The 18,462-nt window shown below is 22.1% G+C and overlaps 4 protein-coding genes across 4 annotated transcripts; 2 read left to right on the forward strand and 2 right to left on the reverse strand. All coding sequences in view use genetic code 6, as the record gives it.

Moving 5' to 3' along the window:
- Nucleotides 1–558: 558 nt before the first annotated feature.
- On the forward strand, nucleotides 559–1,164 carry TTHERM_000343531 (transmembrane protein, putative; the record flags this gene model as incomplete). Its single annotated transcript, XM_012798206.1, has 1 exon — nucleotides 559–1,164. One exon carries the CDS (start codon nucleotides 559–561, stop codon nucleotides 1,162–1,164), a length of 606 nt encoding a protein of 201 aa, XP_012653660.1.
- Nucleotides 1,165–3,764: 2,600 nt separating this feature from the next.
- Nucleotides 3,765–4,600, reverse strand: TTHERM_00343560 (transmembrane protein, putative; the record flags this gene model as incomplete). Its single annotated transcript, XM_001018402.2, has 5 exons — nucleotides 3,765–3,874; nucleotides 3,934–4,014; nucleotides 4,096–4,192; nucleotides 4,262–4,299; nucleotides 4,360–4,600. 5 exons carry the CDS (start codon nucleotides 4,598–4,600, stop codon nucleotides 3,765–3,767), a joined length of 567 nt encoding a protein of 188 aa, XP_001018402.2.
- Nucleotides 4,601–5,724: 1,124 nt separating this feature from the next.
- On the forward strand, nucleotides 5,725–13,527 carry TTHERM_00343570 (SNF2 family amine-terminal domain protein; the record flags this gene model as incomplete). The annotated part of the gene is made up of 14 exons (XM_001018403.2): nucleotides 5,725–6,129; nucleotides 6,345–6,547; nucleotides 6,956–7,072; nucleotides 7,654–7,999; nucleotides 8,075–8,218; nucleotides 8,282–8,613; nucleotides 8,721–9,244; nucleotides 9,314–9,649; nucleotides 10,173–10,822; nucleotides 11,090–11,995; nucleotides 12,056–12,169; nucleotides 12,232–12,547; nucleotides 12,609–12,881; nucleotides 12,947–13,527. The coding sequence occupies 14 exons, from the start codon at nucleotides 5,725–5,727 to the stop codon at nucleotides 13,525–13,527; spliced, it is 5,247 nt and encodes a 1,748-aa protein (XP_001018403.2).
- Nucleotides 13,528–16,132: 2,605 nt separating this feature from the next.
- On the reverse strand, nucleotides 16,133–17,757 carry TTHERM_00343580 (transmembrane protein, putative; the record flags this gene model as incomplete). The annotated part of the gene is made up of 4 exons (XM_001018404.2): nucleotides 16,133–16,494; nucleotides 16,550–16,816; nucleotides 17,264–17,593; nucleotides 17,694–17,757. The coding sequence occupies 4 exons, from the start codon at nucleotides 17,755–17,757 to the stop codon at nucleotides 16,133–16,135; spliced, it is 1,023 nt and encodes a 340-aa protein (XP_001018404.2).
- Between the last annotated feature and the right edge of the window lie 705 nt (nucleotides 17,758–18,462).

Here is an 18,462-nt window from a genome sequence, read left to right on the forward strand (position 1 = left end):
GCTTTTTGTCTTTTTATTGGTAATTTTATTTTATGAGCTACCATTTGTGGATTTTATTTTTAAGAACACTTTCGTTTAAGATATTTGAAGCTTGTAATTAAGAAATATTTGGAACACTAAGGAATTTAGACATACCACCTTTAATAGGACTAAAATTATTTAGAATAAACTTTTTTGGCTCTGATTTAGGTTCAGATGTGGCTTTTTCGAGAGGATTATCGAAAAATTCGCTTTATTTATTGAGATTGGAGTTACTATTAATTGGAATTTGTTATTGATTGGCTCTGTTGTTTTATGGTGTGAAATTTCCTATTTAATTTAAAAGGGAAGGTTTATTTTTTTGACTATCTTTAGCCAATTCTTCTGGTTTATTTTATTTAGATTAAGGATCTTAAGATTAGCGTATATCATTTTTTAATTAAAGATTGCTATTATTGCTTTTAAGGTTACTTTAGTTCACATTAATTTACTGCTCTGTAGACTGCTGCAAGTTGTATTATTTTTGAGAATTTTTATCTACTTTAGACATTGCATCTTATTTTATATAAAATTAGCTTGATGAAAGCATTTGATTTTTAGCATTGTTCTAGTTATTTTCCATAGATTTTAGGATTGCCTTTATTTCCTTTTGCTCTTCTTGCACTGGCTCACTGGGAATAAATTTAGATGCTGATTCATTCTTTATTGGTGGAATATTAAAGAGAGACTTCACTCTAAATTTTTGATGAGAGTTTGATGGAGGAGAAAACATGTCATAAATTGATTTTAAATCTCCTTGCTGGATTATTTTTTTTCTCAGTTCTTAGTGAGATGTGGTTGCCCTCATAGGTTGATCATAAGGAAATCTTCTACTATATGTGGAGAATATATTTTAAGGAGGAAGAATCCCTGGATATTAAGGCTTATGAGTAGTACTCTCACTTGCAGGTAAAATTTCGTTCAATACAACAGTTTTTTCTAAAGCTTCCCTGCACTCAAGAAAGTAAGGCTTGGCGGAAGATATTGATTTGTTTTAAGACAGATTTTCATTCATTTTTTACTTTTTTAATAAGAATTGCTCATCAAATTAAACTTTCAGTTTATCTGGAGACTCCAAATCTACTTGAATTTAATGCTTTTTCTCTAATCCCCTTTCAGTTACAACAAGTTTCTGCTACATTTTGAGTAAAAATCAATTTTATTCTCTGAAAATTTAGGGCTTAAAACTGAAAAAGGTACTTTTATTTATAAATTACCAATAATTTAGCAATCAATTTGAAGTAATTTTTGTTATTTTGTTTATTTATTTACTGAATTTGTATACTACCGCTAATGATTTATATTGATATTTGAATGAAACTTTGTTTGTTTATTTATTAATTTGTGATTAATAATAAAATCAATTAACTATCTATCTATCTTCTATTATTTGAATTGTTTAATAATTTTTATATGCCTAAATTTATTTAATACTGTTCGCAGCTCTCATAGATAGAATAATATTAATCCAATTTGCTTTGTTTTCAGTCATTAATATTTAATTTACTTTAATTCTTAAAAGCGATCCAGCCCAAGTATTCTGAATAAAACGCAACTTTTACTGAAAATCTTTTGAAATTAATTTTACATTCATTCATAATATAATTTGATTATTGGTTTATTTGATAGTTTGTTCTATAAAGATAATAAGATAGTTCAGTAATCCAAAGATATTATCAAATTTATTAATTCATTAGATTTGATATAAGTAAATAAAAAATATCTATCAAACTATCTACTTTATACCCAAAGCCTTGTAAAAAGCTTCTAATTTTTAAAGGAAAAAAAATTTTTTATGTTTCTCCTCTTTTAGAAATGTAAATGTAAATTTTTTGCTTCTCCAATAATTGTAAGCTAGTAATTCTAAATTAAATTTCCCAAATATTTATCTATTGAACAATCATCTCACACTCTATTTTTTGAATTTTATTTTTCTATAGCAGCATAAAGAAATTTGATTATTAGGAAGATCTCACCTAAATAAAATCTATGCAGCTCTGAAATATTATTTATTTGCAAAACTTTAATTACAAATAAAATATTCATTTAACATCAAAAATAAAATTCTCCATTTAATTTAAAAAAAAATAAAATAATAGTTTGGATTATAATAACCCTAGTTTACTCAGCTGACTTGATTCAATCAAATAAATTATTTTTAATATGAAAAATCATGTATATTAAATTATTAAATTGTTTTTATTGAAATTTATTCACTTTCTTACTTTCAGAGATCTTAATATTACTTACTGAAAGAATTTGTTTACATATTTTAATTCATTATTTAATTAATTTATAAAATTAATTTTAATTAATCTATATGAAGATTTTATTCATTTTAATAAGAAAAAGAAAACATTATTTTGAATAAAAGGAAAGGATTTTAGTTTTCAAAGTAATGAAATAAGCAATATATAAATTTAGAAAAATAATAGTGTATTTTAACTAATTTTATTCATTTAAATCACATGATTTATTTATTATAAATTATAATTGATCTGATTGATCTAGTTTCTAAATTTAGATTTTGATCAATTTAAGAATCAAATATATATTTTTCACATAATAGAAAAAAATTTATAGTAAATTAATCTTTCAAAATAAAATTCTATAAAAGATAGAGGGGGAAAATTAATTTTTTATTATTTTTTCTAATAAACTTTTATATTTTTTAATACTTTTTTTAAAACATAAAAAAAAAGAGTATTTAAAATTTATAGAAAATTTGAATATAAAATTTACTGAATATAAATAAAAGCATTTCATATAAACAGTTAACATTTGAATTATTTTTACTATTATCTCATAAAATTGTTAATTTTAATCCCTATTAAGTTATTATATTAAATTATATTTACTAGTATTAACACCTTCTTGTTTATTTAGATATTTTGATTGACATTCACTATAATAAAAGTTTATATTAATAAAAATGATAAATTAAATTATTGAATACTTACTAAATAAAGTGATAAGTCAAATACAAATTTTGTAAAAATTTTTAGAAAAATATTCTCAATTAAATTAAATTATTTTTGTTGGAATTATATTTCTATACTAGAAAACTTTTATATAACACATAGGTATAAAATGTATAATAAATACATATCTAAAATCTATCTATCTATCCTCCTAACATATAAATCATTATTTTTTTTAAGGTTATTTGACTAATTTTTATTGGTATGAATTAAATTATGATAATATTAACTTCTATTTTTTAAAATGATATTATGACTTTGTATACTATGTATCTCCTTCATTAGTAATTTCATGATATGCTTTATCTAAACTACTAAATTTTTAATTTAATTTATTATTATTATAACATTTTAAAAAATTAAGTTTCAGATATATTTTAATTAATTATTTTAAATACTCATTCATTTTTTTATCAATTTATTAAATTAAAGTGGAAAATAAATAATCAAAAACTAAAATAAAATGAAGTAAAACAAACAAACAAATACATCTAAATTTAAATTTTTTTCATGGAATTTACTAAATTATTTTAATAAATATAAATTTTACATTTAATTGATGTGATAATTAATAAATAATTTGTAATTGCTATTTACTAAATTAAATATAAATTTGATAAATAAATTAATTAATTAAATTTAATTAAAAACTTAAATTAAATTTTTGAGAGTTCCACTGATATAAAAATAAATTACTAACATTTATATAATTTTTAATATAGTAGGTTTATTTATAATCTATCTTAAATATTTTAATAATATTTTTCACCATCTCTCCATAGAGAAGCTTACAACTCCTAAAAAGATCCAGGCAGAAAATAAAAATAAAACATAGTTTTTTGGCTCATGTGGCTCCCATTCGTATCTTTAATCATCTATTTATTGGAGATTTTTTTAGTTTTTTTGGTATATTAAAATAATAAAAAGTTTTAACCATATTCAATAAGTTAATCTGTGACGGTCTTAGATTCGAAGCTTATGATACCAAAATTAGATTTTTCTAGCATTTCCAATTCTAGTTTTATAATATGAGTTAAAGTAGGACTAATAAGTATTTGCTTTTTTATTAAAAAATGGACAAATAATCCTAATTTACCTAATTTATCTTCTTCATTAAGCAAATCATAATTTTAAATTCTCTATTAAATAATCTTCATATAAACTTCATTCAACATTTTCAATTTTTCTTAACTCTAAAAATAATTTCATGATTAAGTCTTTTTTTGGCTGCTATTTGCAAATAAATGATTAATTTTTTTTACATCTTTGCCTTTGTAGACATTAGGATGATAAAAGCTAACTATTTATTAATAATCAAAATAATTTAAATAAATAATTAAGTCATTAATTGATGCTTTACTGTGCTTTTTGTATTATAAATAAGAATTTTTGATTGAAGAGGTGCTGTTTAGATTCAACAATTTATATTCCTATTAACTAATAACTATTTCTTTTTCTTGTTCTTCATCTTCTTCCTTTTTACCTCTAACTAAATTGGTAAAAGTTTCCTTAAAGCCAGAAAACTGGGCGATATTTCTTTAAACAAACAGATTTGGTTGATTCAACCTTTTCAAATACTAAAATCTCCTTGCTAAATTCATAATTAAGATATGCAAAAATAATCAAACAAACAAATAAATAAATAATTCGCTATAAGATATCTATTTATCAATTCAAGAAAGTATTTATCTATCTTAAAATCAATCAAAATTTATCAATAAATAAATGCATTATAAATAATTATTTTCACTCACAAGCAAAAAAAAAAAACAAATTTACTCAGTTAAATTATTAATTATTTTAACAATTTTATAAAAAATATTTTTAAATTAATTAAAATTTTTATAATAAATAATTAAAATTTAAATCTATTTAAAAATTTTGATTTAATTTTACAATTCTTAATTTTAGAAATATAAATAAATAGCGTTTAAATTTATTTAAATCTTTCTTATATTTTAATTTATAATTCCACATTTATAAAAAACAAATAATTTTATTTAAAATCTAATTTGAAAGGTTTATAAAATGGGAGAAGAACAAATAAATATATTAAATAAACAAGAATGGAAGTAGGGAGGGAGGGAGACAGACTACATATAATTGAATAAATAATTTAAAAGAAATTAAATACGCATTATTATTCAAAAAAACAAAAATGGGAATCACTCTAAAAATTAAATTTTTGTGCTATTGAAAAATCAAACAAAAAATTAAAAACAAACAATTATATGAATCAAATAATCAAAAATCTATTTGTTTCTTTGTTATTCATTTATATTGTTGCGCATTTAAAAAAATGAAAACAGAAAGATAATAAGTATGTGCTGTGAGTGCATTAAGATAAATAAACATATCTATCTTCAGGTTGTAATAATAAAATGAAGATTGATGATTAATCTATCTATCTATTTAGAATGTAGAATAATAATTAATTATACAAACAATAATGGAATTTGTTTGATATTTTTATAATACCAAAATTTTATTTTTTTTTTGTCTATTGAAGAGAAAATTAATCAAATAAAATGAAAAGAAAGTCATCAATAACAAGAAAAAAGAATTAAATAAATAGACTTTCTATCTATCGAAATTTTTAGGTTTATTTTGTTAGACAGACGATTGATCGATTGATTCCTTTTTTCATTTTTTTTATTGTTTATTAATATGCTTTCATAAAGAGAGATTATTCAATATTTAATTAAGTGATTGTTAACTTAATTAAATGCTTTGGATGAAGGGTTGTTTGTTTTTTTGTTTATTTATTTATTATTTTTTTGATTGTTTGTTTGTTAGTTTTAGAAAAGCTTGGAGTTGTGTGAATTTTATTTATATTTGTTTTTATTAAATATATTATGGAGCTGAAGGAAATTTGTTTCTTTCTTATTTCACAAAAATTTTTAGAAGAAAAAAATAAATAGGTAGCTAATTAAAAAAAATTTAGGAATAAGTTTAAAAGCAAATGAACAGCACCGAACACGATGGGCAGGGGCTGAACAGCTCCATACGCAATTACAAGAATAATTCTGATATTTCCTATGAACAGAATTCAACAAATCTCTCAAAGAATCAAGATTCTTATAAAGACTCTATCAAGAAGATACTAGAGACTATGAAAACCGAATCAGAAGTAATTTCTTAGCTTCTAATTTTGTATTTTTATGTAAAAATCGATCAAAAGCACCTAAGCACGCTAATAAGCACTTATTATATTGGATTTAATTTATGTTAGGTGCAAAAAGACGACTTAGTTGCCATTTTTATACACGCTTTTATGAAAAAATTATTGCTAATCGATCAACTCGACAATTATTTTAAGATAGCTTTTTTAAAAATTATAAACAGAAGCAAAATAAAAAATACGACGAAAATCTTAGAAAGATAGATCAGTGGAGACAGGAAATGAAAATAAATTTTGAGATCAGTGATGATGAGATGAATGATGAGGATTCCTATAACTTCGACTTCGATCCAGAGAACTAATTGCGCCAATCTGATCTTGCCAATCAAAAATATAATCAGCTCATAGAAGAACAAATTGATAAATTGTAAGTCCAAACAACAGAAAATTTGCCTATAAATGGACTTTCTTAATACATTTAGTCTCAAACCCAGAAAAATAACCTTAAAGCAGCTAAAATAAACACAATTTTTTGTTGAACCTTTTCGCTCCAAATATAAAAAGCAACAAAACGATTTAAATATAATTGAAAAATTTATTAATTGCTAGCTTTGCTGCTTATTTATATGCTTTTACAAAGAAAACTTATATTTTTTGCACTTCGCAACAATTCGCGCTGTAGAATATCCTATTAATCAATAAATAAAGATATAAAAATAAATAAATAAACAAATAAACAAATCAATATATTTATTTTATTTTTACATACATTCACATTAACTTTCTCTCCTTTCCCGCCTACTTATTCTAATATTCTTATTTTTTCTAAATAAAGATTGCAATCTTCTATCATCGACAAGGAACTGGATATCGTAAAACAAAGAATTCATAACGCTCATAGCAGCAGTACATTTTTGGAATCTAAAAAAGCCTTCTTAAAAAACAAAAGAAAGTAATTTTTCTTAATAATAAATTAGCCTGCATTATCATTTATTTATTCACTCATTTTTCTGTTAATTATTTTAAATAACTTAAAAAAATGTTTCAATAAATATTTTAAGTTAATAAAATCTTTGAAAAGAGCTTTTGAAAAAGTCTAAAATGATAAAAATAGCTTTTAAAAAATATAAAAAATAACTTATCATTATATTAAAATAGTACAAATATTTATTTTAAAAATACCTAAAATATAAATTAAAAATAGTATAGATTGAAAAAAATGAATTAAAAAAACTTAAAAATGAACCAATATTTTTTAAACAATTATTTTATTTAAAATGATTTGATAATTTGCAGTTAAACATTTAAATTTAATTAAAAACAACTTTTTCAATGAATTTGGCATTAACTAAATTATTAAATTTAAATCAATTAACTAATAATAAAATATAACATTAAATCAAGATAAATATTTCGATATTTTAAAAATATTGCTTTTGAAAATAATTTTTAGAAAAATGAATAAATTTTTATTTAAAACTGCTTATTTATATTTTGAATGACAAATAAAATATTTATTTTTAAATTAAATAGGAACTTATTTAAAAATTATGTAAAGACTGTTAATCAGAATAATTAAAATGCAGAAAAAATATAAAATTGGTAGAATGGTAATAATAATTTGAGTACGGGAGTTTCTTCCACTTCATCTTAGGTGTCTTCTTCCTCAAATGTTTAAACTTTAGAATAAATTATAAAAGAAAGCATGAAACTGTAAAGTTCTAAAAACTCTAAATTAATTGAACACTAACTTATGAGATTAACCCAGGCTATTGAAAGCCCTCGTCATGATGATTTTATCGAAAATCATATTTTCAAAAAATTTAAAGTAACAAAAGACAAGCTCTAAACACGCACTTAATAAGTTATTGGATACAAAGTAACTAATTAACTTCCAAAATTTACCATTTTTTTCAATTAAAATTCTTAAAACAATAAATAAATAAATAAATAGCCCTCTGATTTCAGGAAAATAAAAAGATATAGATTCAATCCATAGAATATGCCTTTTTGTGGAAGTAATTTTGATGAAGCTAAGAAAGCTTTGGTGCCTTAATATCATGCAGTATACAATGACTAATCTGATCCGTTTAATAGAGTAATAAAATTTTTAATAGGCAAATAAATTTAAAGATAAATGAATATTTTAAAAAATAATTAGCTTTTAAGCAAGCCTATTATTCCAAGAATAGGAGTTAATAAATAATAACTTTAAATGAAACCTAAAAAAAATGTCAATGAAGGTAACTAACCTGAACCCACAACCTCTCCTTTAAAAATGAAGATGCTTCAAAATGAGAGCTATGCTGATTGGAATGAAATAAATCTCTCTACTAACAATCCTCAAGAAAGAGACATTCAAAAAAAGAGAAAACTTGAAAAACTTAATAAAATGTCTGCTGAAGATAGGGAAAAGTATCAAAGACTCTTATTCAAAAAGGCATGGCAATAGGTTGTGAGAAATGTTCTCAAAATATATAGATTTGCTTAATAGTAAATAATATTTCCTTTAAATTTTTATTATTCTTTAATAAATAAATAAACAATTAAAAATTAATTTTAAATTATTTTTTTGTATTAAATTTGAATTTTATTTATAGGGCTAGATAGGATTATGAGTAAAATAGCAGAAAATTTGCTATTTTATGTTCAAAGGAAGTAAGAAAGAAATACGGTAAAAGTTAGAGAACTTAGAAAGATTGGGCTTTGAGAAGTAAAAAAATGCATAGAGAAATGGTAAGCTACTGGAGAAAGAGAGAAAGAGAATTAAATGAAATAAAGAGAAGAAAAGAAAAGTTGGAGGCAGAATTAAGAAGAAGAGAAGAAGAAGAAAAAGAAAGTTTATTATAAAAGAAAAGATTAGAATTTTTAATGAAACAATCAGATCTATATGCTCACTTTATGGCCTAGAAGCTAGGTATTGCCATGAATGATAAAACAAATGCTGCATTAGAAGCTATTCCTATGCCTGAAGGAGACAATAGATATGATCCTCTTCTTTTCAAAGGTTAAAAGATTGATATAGATGAAAGTGAGGCTGCTTAAGAGGTTTCAGCTTTAATTAATGACAGAAGAAAAGAACTGATAATGTTTGATCAAGAAACAGCTCATGAAAGACATCAAAGTAATTTTAATAATTAATATATTTAGATCAAATAATAAATCTAAATTATTTAATCTATGCAATAAACAGTTGGTAACGAAGAAGATAGGATAGTTTTAACAGAGCAAAAAAGGACCACAGTTTAAGAATTATAAGAAGCTGCAAAGCTTGACTTTTCTCAAGTCGAACCTGAAACTTAAAGCAGCTTAGTTAAACCTCCAGAGCACTTTTAAGGCACACTAAAAGAATATTAGCTCAAGGGTCTTAGATGGTTAGATAACTTATATGAATAAGGTATTAATGGTATTTTAGCTGATGAAATGGGTCTCGGTAAGACAATTCAAGCGATTTCGCTTATCACACATATTGCTGGTACTAAGAATATTTGGGGTCCTTTCTTAGTTATAGCTCCTTCTTCTACATTATGTAAATAAATTTAATAAAATATTATCTTAATAAATTTAATAAAATATTATCTTAATAAATTTAATAAAATATTATCTTAATAAATTTAATAAAATATTATCTTAATAAATTTAATGATGTAAAAAAAGAATTTAAATAATCAAAATTTTAAGAATAAATTAATTTCATTGAATTATTCAAATTTATTCAAAGTAAAAAATTTAAGTATAAATTACAATTATTTATGAGAGTAAATACCGAATGAATATCTAACTAAGTACATTTTACTAAGAATAAAATTATTAAGAGGATTAATAATGAAATTATAATTAAATTTACTAAATTATTTTATGATGAAAAATTGTCAAAAAAAAACAATTATTTTTAATTTATTAAATAAAATTTATTTGAAACAAATTTTAAAAAGAATCAAATATTTTGAATTATTTTTTAAACTAAATCTTTCATTTAAAATTTTTATCTAAAGAAAAAATTTTTTTTTTTTTCATGAATAAATTAACTTATTTTACTTGAATTTTAATAGATAATTGGTAGCAAGAATTAAAGAAATTCTTCCCTGCATTAAAGGTTCTTCCTTATTGGGGTAGTTTGAAGTAAAGAAAAATGATTAGAAAATATTTTTCAGCCAAGAATTTAGGCTTGAAGAGTTCTCCTTTCCACTTAGTTATTACAAGTTATTAGTTAGTAGTTAGTGATGAAAAAACATTTTAAAGAATTAAGTGGTAATATATGATTTTGGATGAAGCTCAGGCTATTAAGAACATCAACTCTATGAGATGGAAGACTTTATTATCTTTTAATTCTAGAAATAAATTACTATTAACTGGTACACCTATTTAAAATACTATGGCAGAATTGTGGGCTTTATTGCATTTTATTATGCCTAAATTATTCGACTCTCATGACCAATTCTAAGAATGGTTCTCAAAAGATATTGAAGCATCTTCTCAAGATAAATCTCAACTAAATTAACATTAATTACAACGTCTCCATGCTATTTTAAAACCATTTATGCTTCGTAGAGTTAAAAAAGATGTTGAGCACGAATTAGGTGCTAAGAAAGAATTCTAAATTATGTGTGAAATGACAAAAAGATAACAAAAATTCTATGACCACATTAAATCAAAGCTTTCTCTTAAAGATTTCTTCAAGATGTTTGAATCTAAATAAAAAGTATATTTCTTATTAACTTTATCATCTAAATTTTATCTAACTCATAAACAATTTCTAAATTTACTCATTTTTAAATCTTAATTAAAAATTACTTTAAACAAACAATAAATAAATAAGCAAACAAAAATTAATTTTTATAAGAAATTTCTTTTTTTAATAAATAAAAATTGATTGTTTTTTGTTTAATGAAAAACAAAATAAATTTGATAAATAAAATTGTTAAGGTTTAACTAAAGTAAAAATAAATGTTTTAATAAAAAATCAAAGGTAGATAACTTGATGAATTTAGTCATGCAATTTAGAAAAGTTTGTAATCATCCAGAATTGTTCGAAAGAAGACCATGCAGAAGCTCATTTGTTTTTTAGAATATTTATTATTACACTGGACACTTGCCTGCTAAGATGGGAGAAATAAAATAAGTTTAATCAAATATTAGCAATCCTATTTTCTATCATTTACCTAAATTGTACTATGATGAAGTCATGAGGGAAGAAACAAAGAATGAATTCATTCACAGAAAATTAGGTTTTTTAAGTGCTAAGAATGTGAGAGAAGATCTTTTCAGCAATAAGAACTCTATTTTCAGCTTTATTAGATTGCTAGATTTACCTATAAATATTATGGAAATATATTCAAGAACTGATAGTTTCTACCTTTATTTGGTTTTGGCTCACGTTCTTCATACTTAATAAAAGACTTTTAAAATGGTTAATGCTGCTGGAGACAAGTACGAAAGTAAAAATCTTTGGTGGTCAAAAAATATTTTGTATGGATAAGACGATTCTAAATATGATAACTATGTTTAGTCATTCAACTTACTTAGAGTAAACACCACTATCGATCAAATTGCTAGTCTTAATTCTATTCAGCCTCATGATGGCATTCTTTTAAAATAAAACAATAAATTCCTTAAGAAGTGGACACAGATTTGTTAAGATGCTCACAACTGTCTTTAACCTGTAAAATTGTACTGCATCATAAAGAGAGCAATTTCTCCCCCAATCAATCTCATATGCTCCTCCTCTAGTTTCTAGGCTTATCGTTTCAACATGGAAGAGTCAAGAATAGGAAGATTTATTGCAAGAGCAAACGGAGCAGTTTTCTAAAAACTTCCTTATTCTACCGAAATTTAGTAAGCACCAACTAATGGAAGGTCTTTAGTCGATTTATCAGTAAATAGAATTTTGAAGTAATTTCAATCAATAATAAATATTTATAAAATAAATTATTAGGTTTTCAAAGAAGGAATGTTAAACTTTAACAATTAAGAAAGCTTTTCTAATATAGAAGTTGTTGATTTCGCAAGTTTAGTTGCTGATAGTGCAAAGCTCAAATATTTGGATGCTGTAAATATAGATTTTTAAAATATTCCTTTTATTTTAAAGTTAAAAAAAATAAACAAAAATAGTTGTTAACCAAGTTGAAAAGAGAAGGACATAGAGTGCTTATTTTCTGCTAAATGACAAGAATGATAGATATTTTAGAAGATTTTATGACCAGAAAGAAATATAAATTCTTCAGACTTGATGGTTCTTGCAATATATCTGATAGAAGAGATATGGTCAATGAATTTTAGACAAGTGACAAAACCTTTGCCTTCTTGCTCAGTACAAGAGCTGGTGGTTTGGGTGTTACTTTAACTGCAGCAGATGTTGTAATCTTCTATGATAACGATTGGAATCCTACCATGGATGCCCAAGCTATGGATCGTGCTCACAGAATTGGTAACTAATGAATTATTATGTGATCTTATAGATTTATTTTAATAAAATTTCAAATAAAAAGGTTAAACAAAAGAAGTTCTTGTGTATAGATTGGTAACTAAAGGCACAATTGAAGAAAGAATTTTAAAGAGAGCCCAATAAAAGTAAATGGTTCAATCTACAGTTTATTCTGGAGGTGCATTCAAGGCAGATATATGGAAACCTTAGGAAGTTATGGAGTTGCTACTTGATGAAAGTGACATGGAGAAAACTCAAATGTTCATGCCAAAAAGACACAAAGTTACAAATGGAGCTGGTCCAAAAGTAGACAAAAAGAAGCCAGCTGGAGGAGCAAGTAAGAATAATAAATAAATAAATTTTAATTTTTTACATATTTAATAAATAATTAAAAATAATTAGAAGAGAAAAAATCGAAAAAAGACAAAAAGGATGAAAACAAAGATATTGAATAAATAGAAGAAGAGGAAGATGAAGACGAAGCAATGGATGTCGAAAAGTAAAAAAATTGTCTTTAAATTAAAAATTAATTTTTATTTTATTTTGTTTGTTTTTTAGTGAAAATAACGAAGAAGAGTATGGAATTAATTTCGAAAATATAATGGAAGAAAATGTGCAAGAGTAAGATAACGATGAAGATGAAGACGATTGAACTGTTTTTACAGGAAAATTAATACTAAAAAGAATATATTTATAGCAGACTAAATTATTAACTCTCAAAAAAGATTAAATATTATAAAATAATAAAAATTATATATTATAATTACAATTGTGTATAAATAACTAATTTTTCTAACATGTTCTTATTTCCATTTTTAAATTAATAAATAAATAAATAAATAAAATAAACACAATAATTTATGGTAATTTTCAAAAATAAAATATAAATATATATTATCAAAATATCAATCAAAGAATAAGTTATTATAAAAGCAAACAAAAATAAAAAGATAGTTTAGTTTGGTTTATTTTATTTTATTTGAAAATTAAACCTAAAATGTAAAATTAATTGCAAATCTTTAAAAAGCTAAATATATTTTTAATATATAGTGATATGACATCGCTTTATTTAGAAAGGACTTTATTTTATAATAATGTTTTCCTTGGATGAAAATATTTATAATAGATTTTTAATTTAATTAGAGTTAATTGTGAAAACATTCTTTTTTCTAAAATTAATCAAAAATAAATAAATAATTTGTCCATTAATTTAAAAATTCTTACTTCAAAAATTCAGAAAATAAATTAAATTTAAATACAGATTGACAGGTAAGTAAGTTATCATCAAGAATTAAAATGTAAATAAACATTTGTATGATTGATTTTTAAATCTATTATAAACTTTTTTATAAAATATTTATTTATTATTATATTTAATTGTGAAATTCAAACCAGTCACTAGATTTTTCATTGACAAATTACTTATTATACGTAATATAATTATTAATTCTTTAATATTTTAAAAAACATATCTTTCTTTGGTTAATAATAAAATTTAATGGGGTTTGATTGTTCATTCATTCATTTCAGTAATAAATAAAATAAACATTTTTTAATCTATCTATCTACAAAAGTTAGTAAAAATTTTTAAAAAAAGTAATTTCCTCAAAAAAAAAAATTGAAAATAAAAACTAAATTTAAAACTCAAAACTTTTATTTTATTTTAAAATGAATAAAAAATATGATAAATTTATTTTATAATTAGGAATATATGAATTAAAGTTATGATAAACTCATCTAAATATAAATCGTATGTTTGATGTTTGATTGACATTGCATATCGATAAATATATTAATACCATAGATGGATGAATTAGGGTAGTAGATTTATTAGTTTTTTGATTAAATATTAAATAAAAATATGAAAATTTTACATATTAAATTTTGTTTAGTTCAAAATTGATTTAGTTAAATATCTTATTAACTTGTAATTTATTTTAACTTTTTTTCTATTAAAGCAGTAAAGACTATGTTGGCCAGATAATATACGCCTAAAAGTACTAAACTTACTATTTAGTTTGTATATAAACTGCTCCAATTCTCAACAACTAAGGAATCAAGAGATAAACAATTATCTCCAGTTCCAAAATTATAAGTATTACAAGATTATATTATATATAATAAACTAAACTATTTAATTACTTCCTCAGTTGAAAAGTCATTATTTTCTAATTATGAACAACTAGAAATAGATTTACCTAAATATGTCTTTATATTATAACCATCATATGGATAATTATGTTGAATATAATATCCTTATAAAAAATAAAATTTTCATTAATTATTTTTTTGATAAATTTGTAAATATTTTACCACAAAACTGTTGCATACTAGTGATAATAAGATTTCCTGCTATTGTTCCCCCAGTCCCGCCTATAGATATCATCAGCAATATAGCTATTACTATTCTTTGCCATCTTTAACTTTTAGAATAAAACCAGATTAAAGAATTGATCAAACTTATTATAACTATGAGAGAACTTAAGATTATGATAGCTGTTTGCATGCCCTTTTCTATCTGTAAATCTGATATATGTTTTGATGAAACAATAGCAATTATACAGCCTGTTAAAGCTATAATAACATTTAAGCAATAAAATATCAATAAAATTTTATTATTTTTAATCAAATTCTATTAATTTTGATGCGTTTTGCTTAAGTTGTAGTTTTAATAGATCATAAAATTTGTTTTATTTAAAATTATTGTTTATTTTATTATTAAATATTAAAATTTCGTTGATTATTTAAACTAATACACAGGACATTAAATAGTAAATAGTTTTTTATAATATTAGTATATGATCATCCAAATTAACTAACTAATCAGGGTTGATAAATTTGTCTATCCTGGCTGATTAACAAATTAAAGAGTAAAATTATCTTTTAATGTAAAAAATCAAATAGACTAAATAAAATTAGTTCATTTGATTGATTTTTGTTACAAAAGTTTTTATAAAATAAAAAAAATTGGTAATTATATAAATAAACAACGCTACCTGTAAATATCAATGATAGACACCTTTTTCCAAATATAAAAAATTGACATATATACCGAATTAAGGCCATTTTTTTTCAAAAAACTTTGGGGGGAGAAAGGCCTTAATTAATGAAAATTACGGTAATTATTATTATTATTACTATATTTGTTACATCTTTTAAAATATTAATTTTACTTTTGTGTTTTGTTCAAAAGTATACAAATTATATATTTTTTTACTAAAATCAATCCCTTACGCATTAAAAGAATTTACAGAGAATCCTTACATTAAATAATTTTAATTTGTTATTCATTATCTTTCTTCATATTACATAAAAATGTAATATTTAAATTAAAAACCTCATTTTTTTAATTTATTCCAAATTAAAAGGACAAGCTTATAGATTAAGGTTTGCTGATTTAATTTATAATAAAATCTATTGTCTTTTATAAAACAATTTATTAACAATTATAAAATCAAAATAAGTAACATCTTTTATTTTTTTTAAACATAATTTTATACTCTTTCTAATTGTGATTAAAATGAAAAAAGCTTTGCAATTTATATTATAAAAATAAAAAATTTTTTACACATTAAATTTTAATTTATCTCAATAATTATTTTGTAAAAACCCATTTTAATTTGTAATTTCTTTTAATTTTTTGTGAATTAATGCTGTAAAGATAATGTTAGCCAAATAATACACGCCTAAAAGTGCTAAACTTACTATTTAGTTTGTATATAAACTGCTCCAATTCTCAACTACTAAAGAATCAAGGGATAGGCAATTAGCTCCAGTTCCAAAATCATAAGTTTTAAAAGATTTTATTATAAATATTATACTTAATTACTTAACTACTTCATCAGTTGAATAGCCATTAATTTCTAATTTTGAGCAACTAGAAATAGCATCATCTAAACTTGTCTTTATATCATAATCATCATATGGATAATTATGCTGAATATAATATCCTTATAATAAAATAATTAATTAATTATTTTTTTAATAAATTTATAAATGTTTTACCACAAAACTGTTGCATATTAGTAATAATAATATTTCCTACTATTATTCCTCCAATACCACATATAGATATCATCAGCAATATAATTATAGCTATTCTTTACCATCTTTAATTTCTGGTATAAAACCATATTAAAGAATTGATTAAAGCTACTAAAATTATCAGAGAACTTAAGATTATAATAGCAGTTTGTATGCCTGTTTAAATCTGTAAATCTGATATATGTTTTGATGAAACAATTGCAAGTATACAACCTGCTAAAGCTATAACTATATTTAAACAATTAAATATCAATAATTTTTATTATTTTTAACAAAATTCTATTAAATTTGATTCATTTTGTTTTAGCTGTTGTTTTAATAAATTATACAATTTATATTTATTATAAAATTAGTGATTATATTATTATTAAAAATTAATTATTTGTCTTAAGCACTTAAATAATATACAAGAAAGAATTTAGTTATTAGAAAAAAATTTTTTAAAATCCTTCTATAAAACTCATTATTTTTATGATAAAAATTCCCCTCCCTGATTTCAGACTGATTATGACTTATTAAAATGGTTTTTTCAAAAATAAAATGAAAAATATTGCATTCGTTTTAAAATTTTTAAATTGTCTATTTAAGAAATTGCTACTTAACATAAAAATATGAAAATTTTACATATTAAATTTTGTTTAGTTCAAAATTGATTTAGTTAAATTTCTTTTTAACTTGTAATTTCTTTTAACTTTTTTTCTATTAAAACAGTAAAGACTATATTAGCCAGATAATATACGCCTAAAAGTACTAAACTCACTATCTAATTTGTATATAAACTGCTCCAATTCTCAACTACTAAGGAATCAAGAGATAAACAATTATCTCCAGTTCCAAAATTATAAGTTTTGCAAGATTATATTATATATATTAAACTTAACTATTTAACTACTTCCTCTGTTGAAAAGCCAGTATTTTCTAATTATGAACAACTAGAAATAGCGTTACCTAAATATGTCTTTATATCGAAGCCATCATATGGATAATCATGTTGAATATAATATCCTTAAAATAAAATAAAATTCTCATTAATTATTTTTTTTGATAAATTTGTAAATATTTTACCACAAAACTGTTGCATACTAGTAATAATAAGATTTCCTACTATTGTTCCTCCAACCCCACCTATAGATATCATCAGCAATATAGCTATTACTATTCTTTGCCATCTTTAACTTTTAGAATAAAACCAGATTAAAGAATTAATCAAACTTATTATAATTATGAGAGAACTTAAGATTATTATAGCAGTTTGTATGCCTTTTTCTATCTGTAAATCTGATATATGTTATGATGAAACAATAGCAAGTATACAACCTGTTATAGCTATAATTATATTTAAGCAATAAAATATCAATAAAATTTTATTATTTTTAATCAAATTCTATTAATTTTGATGCGTTTTGTTTTAGTTGTTGTTTTAATAGATCATAAAATTTGTTTTATTTAAAATTATTGTTATTTTATTATTAAATATTTAAATTTCCTTGAATTATTTAAACTAATAAACAAGACATTAAATAGTAAATAGTTTTTTATAAATATTAGTATCTATCTTATCATCCAAATTAGCAAATCAGGGCTGATAAATTTGTCTATTCTGACTGACTTATTAAAAAATTAAATAATAAAATTATCTTTTAATACTAATTTCTGATCAAATTAGAATTCTGATTAGAAAATGATAAATTTAAAAAGATCAAATAGACTAAATAAAATTAGCTTTGATTTATTTTTGTAACAAAAGTTTTTATAAAATAAAAAAAAATAGTAAATATATAAATAAATAAATAAACAACACTACCTCCAAATATTAATAACAGACCAAATATAAAAAATTGACTTATGTTTTGTTCAAAAGTATAAAAATTTAA

Source organism: Tetrahymena thermophila, assembly GCF_000189635.1.
Source record: "Tetrahymena thermophila SB210 genomic scaffold scf_8254597, whole genome shotgun sequence".
Lineage (NCBI taxonomy): Eukaryota > Ciliophora > Oligohymenophorea > Hymenostomatida > Tetrahymenidae > Tetrahymena > Tetrahymena thermophila.